At 33.4% G+C, this 19,313-nt stretch overlaps 2 protein-coding genes, 1 non-coding gene and 1 pseudogene across 3 annotated transcripts; 2 read left to right on the forward strand and 2 right to left on the reverse strand.

Moving 5' to 3' along the window:
• Nucleotides 1-330: 330 nt before the first annotated feature.
• LOC125579148 (ADP-ribosylation factor GTPase-activating protein AGD5-like) lies at nt 331-4,290 on the reverse strand. Its single transcript, XM_048742812.1, has 11 exons — nt 4,037-4,290; nt 3,377-3,435; nt 3,192-3,282; nt 2,758-2,812; nt 2,572-2,662; nt 2,236-2,467; nt 1,782-1,980; nt 1,478-1,647; nt 971-1,210; nt 793-857; nt 331-686 (listed from the first exon to the last, which is right to left on the reverse strand). The coding sequence occupies exons 1-11, from the start codon at nt 4,085-4,087 to the stop codon at nt 515-517; spliced, it is 1,425 nt and encodes a 474-aa protein (XP_048598769.1). The 5' UTR covers nt 4,088-4,290; the 3' UTR covers nt 331-514.
• Nucleotides 4,291-9,972: 5,682 nt separating this feature from the next.
• On the forward strand, nt 9,973-13,172 carry LOC125578977 (annotated as a pseudogene).
• TRNAF-GAA lies at nt 11,451-11,523 on the forward strand. The gene has a single exon. It is a non-coding gene; the product is annotated as a tRNA-Phe (tRNA).
• A 1,267-nt stretch (nt 13,173-14,439) lies between the features above and the next one.
• LOC106423181 (receptor-like protein kinase THESEUS 1) lies at nt 14,440-17,828 on the reverse strand. Its single transcript, XM_013863960.3, has one exon. The coding sequence runs from the start codon at nt 17,219-17,221 to the stop codon at nt 14,660-14,662; it is 2,562 nt and encodes an 853-aa protein (XP_013719414.2). The 5' UTR covers nt 17,222-17,828; the 3' UTR covers nt 14,440-14,659.
• Nucleotides 17,829-19,313: the final 1,485 nt, after the last annotated feature.

Here is a 19,313-nt window from a genome sequence, read left to right on the forward strand (position 1 = left end):
TTAAGAGGAGAAAGGGAAGCGATACAGATGAAAGTGGTGATAAGATGAGATTGAAGACGACGATGGAAATTATATTTTAGACAGAGAACGAACTCCATTGTTGGGCTAATAAGAAAGACATGTAACCAAAAGCCCAGTTTTTATTTTCAGTCGATAGAAGCAACATGTGACGTGGAGAGTTGAAACTCTGTCATTGGTTTATTAAATTAATCGACGTGGACAGCGTCTCTGTTAAGTATATCCAACTTTTAGTATTAGTTAGACAATAAAAACTATTAAACGTTATGTGGAGAACAATCGACGTTATATGATAATATTCTCATAATCACATGGATAAAAACCTCTTTTATTTTTTAAGAATCAAAACCCAAACTACAACACAGTTTCAAAAGAAAAAAAATTGTTTAACAAAGAAACTGTCCAGAGATGATTGTATATATTTGATGTCTTCAAATTTAAGACAATCTTTTTAATAAAAAAAAAGAGGCAAATTCAGAAAAATTGCCTCTGTTAATCAATGCTTTGTGAACATTCCATCCATCAAGGAAGAGAAATCGAAGTCTTTGCTTAGCTGAGAAGCTGGTGTGGTGCTTGTTGGTTGGGACGAGGTTGATGATTGAGGTTTACCGGTTGAGTTTGGGGTCATACCGTTTGTCGCGGGATTAACTTGACCCGTTCCGTAGGAACTGCAGTAGTAACAACACCCAATATATCTTATTTCTGACATTATACTTGCAAGATGTCACATGTTGGAAACCGAGAGAGCTCATGAAAACAGTTCTATTTACATACCTGGACATTGGATACTGAAGAGTGTTTTCTTGCTGTTGTCCGGGTCTCACGTTCATGTTCATGTTCTAAAGATACGGTCATATAACAGAGAGCGGCAAGATACAGTGAGAATTTTCCATGAGCTTGGTCAATAGTAATTTAGATCTTGCTAAAACAAATGCAGAAGGGAGATACTTACTTGCATAAGTTTCTGGAGATCAGCTTGACCACCTCCTGGGTTAGTCATTCCAGGGACCTGGTAGCCAGTGTTTGACCAATTTGCGGATGCTAAACTAAGAGCATTTGCAATAGCTTGCTGATTCACACCGTTTGGAATGCCTCCTGCAGCTTTTGCTGCTGCTGCCATATAAAGGGCTTGCTGCTGAGCAAGCATAGCAACCTGTTGCTGATGCATCGCAAAAGGCGACACGATATTCGTCTGTAACAGATGGAAGACACAAGAGTTATATCAGTTAACTCAGGTTTGGAAATTGCAAATGTCCATTGTTTAAACAATAAACAGAGTAAGCGGTGTCAAGAAACAACACCTAGGTTTTGTGTTGGAAGCACCAGTCATGCTATATATGTAACTCGTGGGTTTAATAACGATACGAAAAGGAAAATTTGAACACTGAGAATCGATAGAAAGGCAGACCCAACAAAGCAGTAGATATGAGAAGAGCATGTAATTGACTTCAGAATTTACCTTCTCAAATAGGCTCATGATATCGCCTTTCACATCTTTCTGTGGTGTTTGTTGGGCAATTAAAGTAGGTGAGTCTTTGAACAAATCCTCGATCCCAGTAGCTGGAGGAGAACTGCTCTCATCAGGCTTTGGTGTGACACTTTTCTCTGCCGTTTGACCGTTTCCAGCCGCTACAGTTTTAGGATTCAGATATTCATATATTACTCTAAAGCAATAAAGAGTAACATAAAGTTTACACGGATATGAAAGATGTGCCACAACGATAATATGATTTAAGTCATGCACATGATAGATAGATACATACACTGAAAGCCAGCCCATGAGTTGTCATCAGCAGGAGCTGCCTCTGAGGTATTTGCAGTCGGCTCATCCATTGATAGCATGTTAAAGAGGTCAGTCGCAAAATCCACCTTTGGAGGCTCTGGTGCGGGAACATTTACTGCTGGTTTCGCGGTCTCCACAGGAGCGGCTACAGATTCTGTCTTCTGCTGTGGCTTTATAACCTATCATTTTTTTAGCAGAAAAAACAAAACTTGAAATACTTCTATTATGATTGAAAATTCACGCTTTGAAAGATTATGATGCACTAGAAACAAAGTAGTCTACTAGATGTAAGAATACAAGGCGTGACATCTAAATCATCATACGCATTTCTTTTATGATATCCTACGGCTACTAAATAAGATCATGGCATGGGGATTCTTGAAAGGCACTAATTCTTTAGTAAAACCATATCGTCCGGGTAGTATGTTTGATACCTGACCAGGTCCTTGTGGAGGCACGGGAAGACTTATCCTCGTTGCGGAACCACTATTTCTTGTTCTAGGTGCTTGGACAGTTTTCTTTTCCTCAAATAAATTTACAGGACTACTACTGTGCCCATGCTCATATAGAGGCCCAGTCCTCTCCACAGATCTCCGCCGTTCCTGCTCGACTCTTGGGGGTGATCTAGCCTTTTCACCTCTAGAAACCCATCTCTTCTCTTCATACCTAGAAAAGTCATGTAACAAGATTAGTTCATTGTCAATCTGCATAGCAAGATAATAACCCAATTTAAGTGAGAGTTATGTTAAACTGAAAAGAGAGAGGCATACTTTGCACGTATGAAGTTTTCAATCCCAACTCTATCATAGTTTGGGGGTAGCTCAGCTTCCCAGTAACTATTTGCTCTCTCGTTTCCCATTGCTGCATGCAAATAAAAGGTTATATACTTTATATGGCAAAAATAATTCGGTATAAAAAGGACAATCTACAGATAATTAATTTTCAAAGACACTTACACTGAATAAATGCAACCTGCTCCGGGAGCCATGTGTCCAGAGTGGCAGATCGAACCTACACTCATCAGGCATCGCTAGAACAAATAAGTTATTTATGCTGCGGCTAAGGTGAAAATCGACTTGGCCAGAAGGAATCAGCTTATATAAGAATCAGAAGGCACAAGTTAATCATGAACTTTTGGGAAGAATTGCTTGAGGTAGGCGTATAAAATGGATAACTGTCATTTTATTTTTCTAGCTAAAGAAGGGCCATCAAAGAAAAGCAGAGAGATTTGATGCATTCAAGTAAGAGTTCTGAGCTACAGAAGTACAGAAGTACCTCCAGAGATGAAACTGAAAATATGAAAAGCTAGTAGCAAACCAAATTGATATAATAACAAGAACATATAACTAAGATCTCAGCATGTAGAATAGAAAGGAAAGTGAGAGAGAACCTTTGAAATGTGTACGCCGAGACTCCTGTGGATCCCAGAACATTGCATACAGATAAAGATACCTAAATTAACACTAGCCCATCTGGGACCTCTGCAAAGAAAATGATATATATAAAAGTAGTATTAGCCAAAGAAATATATAACTGAGCCAGCATAATTCACATGTGCGAGAAAAAAAACAATACTTTGTTTTGCAGTCAGCACATTCTCTGTTCTCTGGATGTTTAAGAAGGCCTTCAAGAATCTGCACAAAAACGTAGCACCAAGGAAGGGAATATTCAAACCAACGAAGGAAGAATCTGTAAAGAGACTACACCAAAATGAATTAAATTTCTCAAAGCAGATAAGTTGAATCCATGAACACACAAACACCGAAACAATGGAAGACCTGACATGATTCAACACGACAGACAACCGCTTACCAAATGTAAATGAAAGCCATTCTTGCAAGATCGATCAAGCAATAGAATAACAAAAATATCTACAGAAACACACACAAACAGGAACGAGAAGGTATGGTGATCATGTTTCTTCTGTAAGAACAATTAGAACCGATCATCGTGATCAATTAATCGAAACGGATCATCTGATGAAAAAGGATATTCTAGCTTAAGCGATCGGATCAACGACACAAAAACACCTCACGTAACTATAAGAAACACATCGATGGAAGATGAACAACTCTAGCTCCCTTCCTAAAATACAGATCCAATCGAATCTTGATAATCCAGGATCGATCATCGATCGTTGGCAATCGAAATCACAATATATATAGAAGACTAGGAATCCGCAAAGGTCGGAGAAATTAAGTAAAAGAAAAAAAACGATATGAGATTTGGAGAGACCTTTCGATGGCGGGCATTAAGCTCCTTAGAGACGTTGGCTTTCTCGTTCATGGTGGAGAGGAGCACGATAATCGGCAAAGACCTGAAGGAAACCAAAAAAAATCTGCAGGAGAAGACGAGGTCAAAACGGTCTTTTCCGCATTCACCGCTCTCTCAAATCTTCCTCTTCAAAAAAATAGGGATCCTTTTCTTTCCCTTTCAGAACGAGCGACCAAGAGAGAGAGAGAGGTCAATACTTTTTCGACCGGGTTATGACTGCTTTACCCATTCGGTTTTGTTTGTTTTCAGCTTCAAATTTCAATTTTCCCGTTTTGGTTTTGGTTTTGGTTTTTTTTTTTTTGAACAAATTTACGATAAATTCTTCTCTGTTCAATTTAATATTAACTTGGATATTAATTTCCTTAAGATTACACTTGTTATTTGACTAAATCATCTATATTAAGCGTAGTTTATAAAATGTTTGCTTCATTTAAATTATTAAACCAAAAATTTTAATGCATTGTGTTTGTTTTTGTCTTTTTAAACTCGCATTTTCTCTTTATTATCTATATTTTGTGAGGTTTTTTATGTTGTCTATTGGTGATTCAGATTTTTTTACCACAAAACTCTTGGATTATTTATCTTTCCCTGTTAAATTTTTGTTTGCAATTTGTCATCTATCATACATCATTTTATATTACACAAATTTAGATATTACAACAACACTAATAGTCGGAGAAATTTGATCCAAAATATTGTCCAAACGAATTTTGTGTAACCGAAGATGGTTGTTGATGTTTTAATATATTTTTCGTACGATTCTTTCTTGTTCAGATAGAATGTGTTCACGAGTATTAATATCATCGATAGAAGTTAAGTTTTTTTCGTAATATTTTATTTTCTTCCTTTACTTGCGTGTTCACATCTAATTTATTTACAAGTAATAATATCAATGATTTCAACAATTTTTAGTTTGTAGTTTACAAATTAAAAATAAAGAGAGTCATTTTGTACTTCAAAATCCACTAGCTGATCATATATGCATTACAAAAATAATGTTTTGGAATAATATGGTATTTTGCTTGAAGTTTAATATTAATTATGTTATTTCTATTTAAAATTTATATTTTAATATAAAATTTTATTAATTAATATTGTTGTAATATTTTTATATATGTGCTAATTATTTATAAAAGTTTTATGAATTTAAATTGATTATGAAAAATAAATAAAAAGACCATATTATAAAATAAAAATAGTTTTGAAGTTAGTTTTGAAGTTTTTGGAGAAGGACACCTTTAATTTTCAAATGAAGAGTTTTAGAAACTTCAAAATAGAGTATCTTTTTGGAGATGCTTTTACAGAGATCTAAAAGCATTAACAAGTTAGAGAGATGTATATTTTTTCTACAACTGCTGAAATATACAATATACAGCAGAATAGTTTGTTATTAGATAAAGTAGTCTCTAATGTTCAAACACTACTGAAAAAATATCTCGAACTACTCACACTCATTATTCCTTACTGCTTTGCTTCGCCTTATAAGAACTCACCAAAACTCTCTCGGCTAAAAACTCTTTCAATATGTTAATCGACACATTCAATATATACACCCTCTTTATATTTAAAGGTAAACCAAATCTTGAAATTTTCTTTGATCTTCAACAAATAAGTCAATTTCCTTTTTTTTTTGTGAAAGGTCGATTACATGCATGTGTTAGACCACTTAACTGATTCCACTTACGGTTACAATAGTACATGCGACACCAAGCAAGGGAATGACTAGACCTGGAGTGAAAGGCCACTGCTTTTTTTCCGTTCTGGTGGTGTTGACGAATTTCATATTCATAACCACAAAACCTTTTCTACAAACCACTATAAAACCAAACATGATTAAAAGTTTAGAACCAAACCGAAAGACAAGAAATGACTTTAACAAGAAGGAACTACAGAAACTCTATAATTAATATAAATCTAAACCATTTACTTAGTATATAATATCTCAAAATCATATTTTGTTATTTTTAAAAATTATTAAATATGGTAAAAAGTACAGGTGTATAATTTTAAATCTATACTATTAAAAGGAGAAGATTCTTAAAAAAATCTACCTATGAAAGGTTGTTGGACCTATTTACTAGAAACTTAATATTTGATATTTACCTTAACCAGTCAAAATATATCAATATTATTAAAATATGATCTTTCCTAACATTACTCCTACAATATTTCTGTATCCACAAATTAATGTCGTAATCAGTTGAATTAGTTATGCTTTTGTCTATGTTATTTACTTAATCACCAATATGCAATATCATTTACATATGATTTCCACTCCATCTCACATGCCCCATCGCCGTCAACTCATAAGTGGATCTACATATGGATTCCATTAGTTCATACCACACAATCTTACTTGTGCCATTGACACATCTATTAATTCACACATTGCAAATTATCAAAACTAACACATACTCTATTCTAAGTTTCAACCGACCCGATGCTAGCCATCATAACCAAATTACACAATACTAATTTTATGAGAAATATATATGTTTTCCTATCTGAAAATCTATCATACACAATATGCACATCATAAATGTAACCAATAACAAAAACTATCATAACGAAGTATACCATTCTAAATTTGAATATCAAACCATTATAACCATCTGAAATGATTTATATAACAATCTAACCTTCTTAAATAAATTTAATATTATTTTATGACATTTAATTATTCATTAATATTTTCTAGATTTAAATTTGACACAAAATATGACATACTCAAAAACAATTGATAGGCAGTATTAAAACATAATTATAGAAAAGTATGACATACTCAAAAAAATTGATAAGTAGTATTAAAATATAAATACATTTAACATAAATTATAGAAAAATGTTTAAAACATAAAAAAAATTATCAATACAAAACAGGTTAAAATATATAATAGTTTGTTTTAAATTATACTATTAAAAATAAAATCAAGGTAAAATAATTTAAACAAACAGGTTAAATAAATAAACGTGCGGGTCAAAATATATGAAATCTTCAAAATTTTAGTCTAATTTAAAATAAAAAATAAATCATATAAATAACTTTAACGTAGATTATATAAAAATTTTAAAAATATATAAAGTATGAAAAAATTATTTTTATTACATAAACAAAATTTTCAACCGAATATTAGTCCCGCGCTTTTAAGCGCGGATCAAAATCTAGTTAACACTTGTTTTCCAATGCCCAAAGCTCTTTATATAGAGTAATAAGAGTTGAAATAATTTATTATATATAGATAACAAGGGTATAAAAGTATTTTTCCACTTAATGAAGAAGATATTTTTGAAAATGTCCTTTTAGTGGTGGTAAAGATGAAAAGTGATACCATGAAAGTGGTAAACATAAAATATCTCCATTATAAGATACATCATTAGACATTTTCACAACCTCTTAAACTCATTACATTTTTAAATGAAAAACACATAATTATGAAAAGATACATCCTTAAACATTTCGACAACTTATTTTCACTTAGTGTAATTTTTAATAGACATCCTTTCATATTTTTGGATTCCTATTATTAATAGAAAACATGAAATTTATGAAAATACACATTAAACTCATGTAGTTTTTTTCTTTCTAAAATATGCAACAAAATAATAACTAGATTTATATGTGATTTATATGTTTTTTGTGTAGAAAAAATTGTTGAAATTAACTATCTAATGTAACTTATTAGTTACCATTTCAAAACGAATTTACTTTGAAAACTATTAATTGATTATTTGCGTAGAAAATGTTATCAAATGCAACATTTTAGTTATCCTTGAAATATTTTTGAATAGATTTATACTTATGCATGGATTGGTAGAGCTGATAATAAAGCAGTAGCAGTAAGCTATATAAGCAGTATGATTCATAAACAATATGATATAGATGCAATAAGCTCTTATTTATGTATTTAATAATTTGATTGGTAGAGAAGTAAATGATTCATATATAAAATTAATATATGGTATAGTGTTAAACACATTTTGTTGGACCGCCTAATAGCCTCATCATACTTTTTATCTTTTCTGAGTTCAGCAGTCAAAACATCTACAATCTCAAGCAAATATTGTGTATTGTGTATTGCTTCTTGCATATCACAACATAATTTGTGAGAATGGTCGTTTTGTCCAGTCTTGAAGCTGCAATGAAAAGTTTGGCATATACTCCCTCTGTTTCAATATAGATGATGTTTTAGGTGATTGTTTTTGTTTCACTATAGATGATGTTTTCATATATCTAGGTAACTTTAACTTTATCAAAAACTGTGTAACCAATTGTGTATTTATTATTTTTGTTTATAATTAAATAAATTAGTTTTAAATTATATTTTAATGACTTTTGTTTAGAAAATATAATTTTCTTAATATGTGTGCAAAGAACCAAAACTTCATCTATTATGAAACAGAGGGAGTATAAGAAAGAAGAGACTGCACAAAAAAAACACACACACACAAAAAGTACACTCACATGTATTACTTGTCTGTGTCTACTTTGCAAATAGCTTGCAGTAAACCCTTCAATGACTTTTGAGGTTTTTTCTATACCAAACAAACCTGTAAAAACCAATTTATAAAACAAAGAAACAACATAGATGCATACATTATTTACCGAATAGATAATAAACACCAAAAGTGTATACTGTGTAGGTATCAAAGATATTGGCCAAATAGATATGGAAATCCCTTTGCAGCCAAGTAACATCATTTTGAGCCCCATGAAACACCCAGAAGCACAAATCACACATTTAATATTCAAATAAGCATAATTGGGGTTAGATTATTTGACAAGATATATGATATATCTGACGTTATGAAATATCTGAAAAAAGATTACCTTGCAAATCCTAAGATCAAAGAAAACATGACGAAGAAGGGCCTTTTCATTATGAAGTGCAATTGCACCCACTAAATAATCCTCTTCTCTTGAAGAAATCTTCAAATTTCAGAGAAATATCAAACATCAAAGTTAAAAATTAAATAGAATGGAATTTGTAAACATTAACTAAGAGTTTAATTAACTGCATCAAAACCTCCAAGTATCTATTATTATAAAAAAGAATTATCTCTCTCCCGGTGAAGCCACCTCAACATCCAAGTCACAAAGTCGAGCTTTTAGGAGCCGACACGTATCCTCCTACAACAAAACTCTGCTTTTCATTAACTTTGTGTTCCATTTATATTCTGAGAGGGTTTTTAATGGGCTTCGAGTGTGGTCATGTGTTTTAATTATTCAAAAGCTTCAATTGGGTTCTGATTTAGATATTATGTAATCTGTAGACAATGACTCTTTTTGGAGACTCCACCGTCTCAAAAAAAATTAATCTCAAGCATGTAAAAAATTCTGAAAACGTAACGTTCTTAGTCTGAATTGAATCGTCACCTTCAACGGACTCATTGACAAGTTTTCCACTCCGCACATGGTATCATTGAATGCAGACCCCTTTACTTCCTTTCTCAGGATCTTTGACTATAAAAAGACATGTCATAGACCTTGGATTTCAATCAGTACTATCCTCTCAATCATTAGCTTTTGATAACAGTGATTTCGATTTTGGTTTCTAGGAAATGATTTCAATTTTGGTTTTGTTTGTTAACTTGATTTACATTTTTTTCATGTATAGATTATCAATTTTTTTATTCCTAAGTTTTTGTGTATCGGTGATGATTTAGATGTTGATTTTTTTGTTTATTATGTTTGTTGATTTTGTTTCAGTTTGTTGATCCGTTTGATTGCTCCTTTTAATTAATTTAGTCTAGGTTTAAACTTTATTTTCCTCTCCTCTTCTCTATCTCTACAAACACAACGATCTTCATCGATGTAATTTTCCACCGTAGATTTCCTACATGATTATATTTTTAATTCCTCTTTACTATGTGTGTGCGTTCTGTTTTGGGTGATATTTTTTGCTAGTGATTTCTCTCGTAGCTGCAACTTGTTTCTTGCAAACCAAGGCAGCTGGAGTTTACTGTAGCAACTCTTACACACGATGTTACCGCAAGTACATTCAATGTCCAGAGGAATGTCCAAGCACAACCGCCATGAACTCTAACAACAAAGTATGCTACACCGATTGCGATAGACCACCTTGCAAATCCCAATGCCGCAGTAAGCTTTTCAATGCCTTGACGTATAAGTTTTCCACACCATGTTTTGCATTTCTCAAGTAAATGAATCATATGTTTTTTGTATAGTGAGGAAACCAAATTGCAACAGACATGGATCAGCTTGTTATGACCCTAGGTTCATTGGAGGAGACAGCATTGTGTTCTACTTCCATGGAAAGAGCAATGAAGAGTTCAGCCTCGTCTCTGACTCTGACCTTCAGATCAATAGTAGGTTCATTGGTCACAGACCAGCTGGTCGTGATAGAGACTTCACATGGATCCAAGCTCTCGGATTCCTCTTCAACTCCCACAAATTCTCTCTTGAAGCAGCAAAATCACCCTCATGGAACAACGAGGTCAATCATCTCAGGTTCACTTTCGATGGTCAAGACTTATCTGTTCCGGAAGAAACTCTCTTCGCCTAGTTAGTATTTGACACAAAACCGAGTTATAAAACATGTTTTTAAGATTCTTGAAACCAATATGTGTTTTCTTTTATAACAGGTACTCACCAAACAAGGACATCAAGATCGAGAGAGTGACTATGAGAAACAGCGTGATCGTGACGATCAAAAATAAAGCCGAGATTATGGTCAATGTGGTTCCAGTGACAAAAGAAGACGACATGATCCATAACTACAAAGTACCATCAGATGATTGTTTTGCACATCTCGAAGTTCAGTTCAAATTCCTCAACCTTTCACCAAACGTAGATGGAATCTTGGGACGTACCTACAAACCTGATTTCCAGAATCCAGCTAAACCTGGAGTTGCAATGCCAGTGGTTGGTGGTGAAGACAGCTTCAAGACCTCATCTCTCCTCTCCAATGACTGTAAAATTTGCATTTTCTCTGAATCACAGGCAGATATTGATACCGTTAAGTCAGAGATTGAGTATGCTACCTTGGATTGTACCAGTGGAGCGTCTTCTGGATACGGGATCGTCTGTAGAAAGTAAAGAAATCATATGAAAACAAAATTTGCCTTAAAAAGAATAATGTCAGAGAGAATTAGCTTTTGTTGGCGATGTTACAAAGTATAATAACTAAGTGAAGATGACATATGTTGTATTACTATGAAATGCATTTTTGTATTGTATCGTCCACCATGTATTATAATTTCAATATTTTTTTTAACCTAATCATTGTTAATGAATGTAACCTAATAAACACTGCGTAATGAACCAATCCATATCAACAAGTTCATGAAGGGTTAATAAGAAATAAACCATAAACCAATAAATATAGTTTGTTATTTAATGTACATAAAAAAGAAAAGCGGGGATAGCTTAGTTGGGAGAGCGTCAGACTGAAGATCTGAAGGTCGCGTGTTCGATCCACGCTCACCGCAAATATTTGATTTTTTTATGACATGTATTTTATTTTATGTTCATTTAATAAAAGAACTAGATATTGACCCTCATTAAAACGCATGATTATTTTTATAACATGATATAAATCCTAACAAATCAATCTATCTGTAGCATATAAAGTTATAAGCCATTTAAAAATTAAGATTTCGAGCATGCAATGTTTATATTATGTTTTTGACACAGATTTACTGGGAAAAAAACATTCCAATATTTATATAAGAAAAAGATAAAATTTGCTAATTAACAAATAAATAAGTAACCGAACTACAAGCAACACATTCTAAATCGAACTCATTTTAAAATTTAATAAAATCGTAAACACTTCTATTTTTATTAATCATTAAAGGGAAATAACAAAGATAACCCCACAATATAAATATCGACCATATTTTGCTATAATTAATTTAACCGAATAATCATGGAACATAATTAAATCAGCTATAGTTAACGATTTCCTAAAGTTGTTCAATTTTTGTTAGCAAAACAGGTAAGTAGAATCTATAACAAAATATTGTATGTATAAGTATAAATTTGTTATGTATTTTATATAATGTGTTAGTATAATCTGGTTCAAATAACTTACCTAACGAAAAAAGGTTAAAGTCTAACTATATGTTTTGAATTAATGATTCTTATCATTTCAAGATATAGCAACATATCAAACAGACTATAATTATAAACTGATATTTTTGCAGAAAATATGATAGATCCGGTTTATTAAAGAAGTAAATTGGAAATATAATGGTGTCACACAATTAAAACGCTTTCATATGATATAAATTCAATTTACATAAAACATATGAATATTTATGTCATAATAATTAATAGATTCATATATAAAGCAGTAAACCGAAATAAAATGGAGTCTCTATGAAATATGCATAACACTAATCGTTTGGTATTAAATGTTTTCTATGTTAACCGACTTGGAACTTTGTTTAACCATAAATGAAATATGTATTATGTATATAGTTCGTGAAGGGAACAGGTCAATATAACAAGTGCCGTCTGAAGAGTTTTAGGGGTCTAAAGAAAGTTTTAAAAATAAACTTATTTAGAACTATAATAAAAATAATTTTCTAATATGATATCACTTTCACCATATATACAAGTCTTAACACTGTAAAAGAATAAGTTTATTACGTAAATATGCTATATTATGTCATATAGGAAAAAATACATGAATTCAGAAGGTAAGTTAGTCGACTTTCGTGGAAATGTTTTCTTTTCTAAATAAGTCTAAACCACTACACTAGAAACTATTTTGAATTTTAGGATCCTAAAAAAAGTTATATTAATTGGAGTTTGAGACGAGTGTCTTTTTCAATACACTGTAGACACACTTCTGAATATAACCTAATACATATGGTTATATGGTTAGACTGAGTTACAAACATCTCGATACATAATCTCTTTGAACCATTAATCCAACATGTAATAACATGATAAGTTATATATGAAAGGATAAGTTATGTTGGGCGAGCGTCTATATGAAAGGATAAGTTATGAAAGAGTCCAAAAATTTACTGACAACATTTACGAGTATATAAAATATGACTCTAAATTAATAGATTAGATTTAATGATCGATTTAAATTTAAATCAGGAGTTATGTAAACAATCTTTAATGAACATAACTAATTCATGAGCTTGGTCGTTTTTATATTTATTATACATACATATGTGGATAAGTTCTATTTTTCTTATCCAAAAAGATAATTTATATATTAGTGATATTTATTCTAATTTAAATATGAACTGTACCCGATTTTTGTTGTTTGGTTTTATGACCAACGACAGTGGTAATGTATTACGGCAATTCTCTCAAATAGTATTTTTTAAGTTTTTGTCACAAAAACTGGCCACAAGAGATTTCATTAAATAGGCAAAAGACTTTTCTACCATTTTCTTTATCAATATATATATATAAGAAAAGAATTTGAGTTATATGTTTTCAAATTCGAAATTTTTATAAATTGTTTCCAAAAAATTTCTAATCAAATTTTTATTTTCAAATTTTCTTTTTAAAATTCAAAAATACTTTTTGAAACTATTTTAAAAAAAAATTAATTTTTTTTTTTTATATTTTTTATAATTTTAAACCCCATGTCTAAAACCCAGTTTTTAACTATAAACCATAAATGTAAGATTAATTTACCTTAGGGGTATAAAAATATATTTAACTTTTAAATAAATTTATTTTGGTCATTTTTTGGGGGTTGTTTTGTTAAAATAAACTAAATAAGGCTATCTTAGAAAATTTATCCATGTATTTTATATCTCAAAATATTTATCTACATTTTGTATCTTAACATGAAATATTCCTAATTATTTTATTTTTTTTATTTTATGATTTGAATAGATGAAAAACTTGAACATGAATCATCTGAAAACTTTCAAGCAAAATATATTTATGGATCATCATTAATTTTTAATTTAATTGATTTTAAGTGTGGGCTTTATTTTGTATTTAATATTAATGTTTTGGATTTTTTAATATTTAAATTTCAAATTATATAACTGAATTAAATATTATTTTTATTATATTAGATCACGAGTTATCTTATTTAATTCATGATGTAGATGTTTTGAGTTCAAATTTAGATATTGAAACTTATATAATTAAATGAATCGAGCTGAGTTAAGTTATGAAAATTTGAGTCATTGAGCAAATTAGCTCATTTCTACACCCCTCTTTTACATCAAACGTGCCACGCGTGTGTACCCAATAGTCTGAACGACGTCATCGCTAACTACAGTTGAACGATTTATGCAATGCTCTTAATAGAGAGAATGAGGTTCATAAAGAATAAAGATTATAAACGGAATGTTTGTATATTGCCGTTTGTATATTGCGTTACACTTTATACACCAAAATGATAAACGAATTCAAAATAACTTTAAAACAGTTAAATATAAATAATCACATTCTGATTCTTGATTGCTTTAAAAACATCAACACTCACTATATTACATAACAAATTATATGAAATTCGAAATAAATCATCTGAATGAATCAAGTCTTTTTTATAAATTTCTTTCTTTCCTGTAAAATTTCAAAAACAAACAATGTCTGTCTCTGCATTTTTTCACCAAATGTTGTATCATTCATCTTCTACCTTCCACGAGGATGGACAAGCTGCGAAAACACAGCACTCGTAGTCGCATCTTCCGCATCATCATCAGTCCCCGTCCCGGAGTTACCTCCTCCTCTCTCCATCATACTCATACTATTATCAAACGGCTCCATTGGCGCCATCGGTATCCCAGGGATATGGTTCGTACTATTATCATCAGCCTCCATCAAAGCCGACGACGTCTCTTCAAGCTGCAACGCGTACTCCAAGTTCCACAACACATCTCCCATGGACGGCCTATCCACACCGTACTCCGCCAAACACTTCTCCGCAGTTTCACCAAACTTCTTAAGCGACGCAGGGTTCACTTTCCCCGTTAAGTTACTGTCCATGATCTGATCGAGAAGACCCTTCTTCTGCCACGCCATTGCCCATTCAGCTATGTTCACTTGCTCCCTAGGCAAAACCGGGTTTAAAGCCGGTCTGCAGCAGAGCACTTCCATCAAAACAACCCCGAACGAGTACACGTCTGACTTCTCGGTTAACTGCTGTCTCCTGAAGTACTCCGGGTCGAGATACCCGAAGCTTCCTTTAACCGCAGTGCTCACATGGGTTTGGTCTAGCGAAGGTCCGGTTTTGGACAGACCAAAGTCCGCGACCTTCGCGACTAAATTCTCGTCTAGTAAGATGTTTGTTGTCTTCACGTCGCGGTGTATGATGCTCTGCGACGCGCCGGTGTGTAGGTAATGCAGCCCTCTCGCCGCGCCGATGCAGATCTCTAGTCTTTGTTTCCACGACAGTGGAGGAAGCTCAGCTCCGTAGAGATGACTCCTCAACGGTCCATTGGCCATGTACTCGTAGACAAGAATCATCTCCGACCTCTCATCGCAGTAACCAATCAGGGATACTAGATGTCTATGTCTGAGTTTGGACAGCATTTCGATCTCGGTTCTGAACTCAGCCATGCCTTGCTCTGACCTCGGGTTCCCTCGTTTAACCGCGACTTTAGTCCCATCCTCCAACGTCCCTTTGTAGACGCGACCGAACCCGCCGACACCGAGCAGCGAGCTCTCGTCGAACTTGTTGGTAGCGTCCATGATTTCTTGGAACATAAAGACACGGCCGAGATGAGTGGAAGCTAAGGAGATGCAGCTCGCGGTGTTGCTCTTGTGAGAAGCTGTTGATTTAGTGAGAGTCTGAGAGAGTCCGTATAACGGCAACGGCAACCACGGATGTCCGTTACCGTTACCGTTTTCTTGAGGACTCGTCAAACGTTTCTTCCTCGAAGCGGCTAAACAGCAGTAGCAACAAACCGCGATTAGCAGAACCGCTGCAAACGCGCCAACCGCGGAACCGATGATCACTTCCGTTTTCTTGGAATCTGATCCTCCAGGGAGGAGAGACTTAACTGAAGACAAACCGCTTAAGCTCTTAGCTTCGTTACTAATCTTCAAAACCTCTAACCCATTCATAGTCGCGTTGGTGATATCAGCTTGAGAATCAGGCCCAACGCTAACGGTCAACACACGGGGAGACTCAACGGAAGCGTTGGAGATAAAGTCTTTAAAGTAAGGAACGTTAAGACCGTTAGTCAACGTGGACAAATCAAGGCTTCCAAGTGCGAGATCATCGTTAACGTATAGATTGAAGACGAGCGTGTTCAAAGCTTGGCTCACGACATCGCAGAAATGAACACGGACAAAGTACCTGAACTCTGGCTCCACAGGGAGAACCCAAGTCACGTTGAAGCTCGGGCTCGCTACGTTGGCTTCTTCACCCATCGTGTCAGCGGTAGCGTAAACCATGTTGGGAGCTGTCTCTTGCGTCACGGAAGCAGAGTACTTGATGGAAGAAGGGTTCGCCGTGACGACGAGAACGGAGCTGTTCACGTGGAGGTACTTGGCGTCGTTCTCCCATTGTCTCCCAAGAGTGTCGTTCTCGGAAGTCAACAAGGGTCCTCCCATGTTTAATCTGTAGACTGTTTCGAACGCGAGGTGGGAGAGACCGGTGAAAGGAGAGGAAGGGTTTAGAGCCAGAGCTTGGTCGGGGATGAGGCTGTCCGGAACAGAGACGACTTCAATCGCGTTGACGAACACTACCGAACCGTTGGAAGGGATGAAGGTTAAAGTCAAGAGATCTGAAGTGACGTTGACTGCGAACTCTTTGAAGATGTAGGAGCCGTTGTGGTTCTTGAATGAGAAGTTGTTGATGAGGACGAAGTCGTCTGTTACGGCTGTGATTGACGCGGAGTTCAAGTTCCAGGTGGAGTTCTTGATTGGTGAGAAATGGAGACGGATCCAATGTCGACCCAATGATGTGATTTTGAACCGGTACGAGGCTAAACCGGAGAAGACGCGAGCGGTTTGGTAGATCGAGATGCTGGCGTTGGAGGTGGATGTTGTTGCTACGGAGGAGTTTCCGGTTTTGAGGAGGAGAGATGAGTGGAGAGAATCTGGAACAAAGGTTCTGCCTTGATACGTTATGTTTTGCGATGAGCCGCAAGAAATCAAGTAGTTGTCAGGCGGAGTGAACAAAGCAGATGAAGTATAACAAGAAAGGAACAAAAGAACAAGAAATGGTTTTGTAATGATGAACACCATTTTGTAGATCTTGTAGTTTTGGTGAGAATCTTGAAGCCAAAAAAGGAAGAGCTGTTTCTTGAGATTGCTCTTGAAGAGGCAGCAAAAGAATGTGGATTTGATTAAAAGCTTTGGGTTTGGATTCACATGGCGGAAACCCAGTTCAAGAATGTGTGTGTTTTGGGACGAAACAGGAACCAATCAAGAACTCTGGAGAGCAAAGAACAGAAAAGGAAAAGGCAGAGACTTTTCAAGTGGTACTTTCTGCAAGTTTCTCCCCTCTCTCTCTCTCCCTCTCTCTATAGCTCTTTACAGGCTGGTTTGATTATTAGGCTGTCATCTTACAGTGGAGAAGCAACTCAAATGGGAGGAGGCCTTCACAAGGGCCTACACAAAAGGAGGTATGAGAAAGAAGAGATAGAGAGAAACTCCTAACTAATTAAATAGAAAAATAGGGTTAAAGAATTAATAATAAGGTTAGTTTTGTGCTTCTCAAGTTTAATAATGATTATTGATTAAACTTATCTTCTTGTCTGTTGTATACTTGCATCAAATCGCGGCGGGTATTAGCTGTTAATTTTTATAGTTTTGTAGTCTTTTTCCAAAAAAGATAAGAAGAATATTGAATGGAAACGTATGTCTTTTGGTTCTAGCTGTAGTATATGTGGGTCACTATTATCATCACCGCTTGTTTCAATCCTTTGTGTTTTATGTGGAATTCTGATCGGATGCCCGTTTTAATTCAGATTTTTTGTTTAGCCTGTTAGGTCCTATTGAGCTTTATACGGTACGTGTTCAGTTAGATTTAATTAAGAAGGATTTTGTTGTTTACCATTTTTATTATTATTATTCATGTTTACCGCCGCTACTAGAAAATATATTTTCAAAAAATCATCATCATTAATAGGCAAAAGACTTTTATACTCTTATTATATATATAGATATAAATAATAAATAAATAGTTAAATAAATAAATAAAAATTTATGTTTTCGAATTATACTTTTTCAAATTCAAATTTTTTATAATTTTTTTTCTTGAATTTGTTTTTTCAAAATTTCTTTTTGAAAATTGAAAACTATTTTTGAAACTCTTTTTTTTAGAACTATATGTTTAAGTATTTATTTATATATTTATTAGAATCATAAATTTGAAATTCAAAAAACCCTACCCTTCAACTCTAAACCCTAAGTCTAGATTAGTTAACCCTAGGTTTATAAATGATTTTTTTCTTCTTTAAAAGTAAGAGCAAAAGTGGTTAGTATAAACGTAAAAATGGTATTATGAATGTGGTATTTTCGATAATTTTCCTTTAATTAATAATATTTTAGATCTTAGTATATTTTATAATTTTAACTAATAATTATTTCAGATTCAAACTTTTCGGTTAATAACATTTTGGAATTCTTATATTTTAAGATATCATATCAAAATATACATGTAATTGAATATTTAAAGTTTTTATATTTAAAGTACTTATTTTGAATCTGTTTTTTATTATTATTTGAATTTCAAGTTTTTACAAGTTCATATTTGGTAAATAATATTTGGGGTTTGGATATATTTATATCACTTACATGATCCATTAGAGCATTTTTTTATAACTCAAATCAATTGTGAACTCAAAATTTTAGTTTAGAAAAAAATTTAGATATATACCAGTGGTATAGAGGTCTCCAGTTCGAGTGTCCAATTAGACGAAACTAATATTATATGTTATGGTTTCGGTTTTGGAAATTAGGGCTTCGGTCCGAATTTCCTGTAATTCAAAAAATAAAAGTTTAGATATATGAGATTTGGGGGGGATTTACTCTCTCAATCATATTGGGTTTGATAATTGTATTTATTTGTGAATAAATTATCCATCTTTATTTCAAGTGTACTATATGTAATGTTTTGCAAAGGATATTATGTGATTGTGGTGAAGTTTGGATTGGATCAGTTTGATATATACATGTTAAACATTCATATATTTTGTGATATGGTAAAGTTTGATACGTCGTTATCACATACCACACCATCAACAACAGTTTTATATAGCACATTTGATGATGGGTTTAGCATTTTAACAAACTCAACTTACAATAGTAACTATATAAACTTACTGTGGCAATG

Source organism: Brassica napus, chromosome A10, assembly GCF_020379485.1.
Source record: "Brassica napus cultivar Da-Ae chromosome A10, Da-Ae, whole genome shotgun sequence".
In the NCBI taxonomy this organism is placed as follows: Eukaryota; Viridiplantae; Streptophyta; class Magnoliopsida; order Brassicales; family Brassicaceae; genus Brassica; species Brassica napus.

Excerpts from the sequence above, each read along its gene's own strand:
- LOC106423181 (XM_013863960.3), bottom strand. The coding sequence starts at position 17,221 with ATGGTGTTCATCATTACAAAACCATTTCTTGTTCTTTTGTTCCTTTCT.
- LOC125579148 (XM_048742812.1), bottom strand. The coding sequence starts at position 4,087 with ATGAACGAGAAAGCCAACGTCTCTAAGGAGCTTAATGCCCGCCATCGA. Across the intron at positions 3,283-3,376 it reads TGTGCTGACTGCAAAACAAA|AGGTCCCAGATGGGCTAGTG; the intron begins GTATTGTTTTTT and ends TTTTCTTTGCAG. Across the intron at positions 687-792 it reads CTTCAGTATCCAATGTCCAG|TTCCTACGGAACGGGTCAAG; the intron begins GTATGTAAATAG and ends TTACTACTGCAG.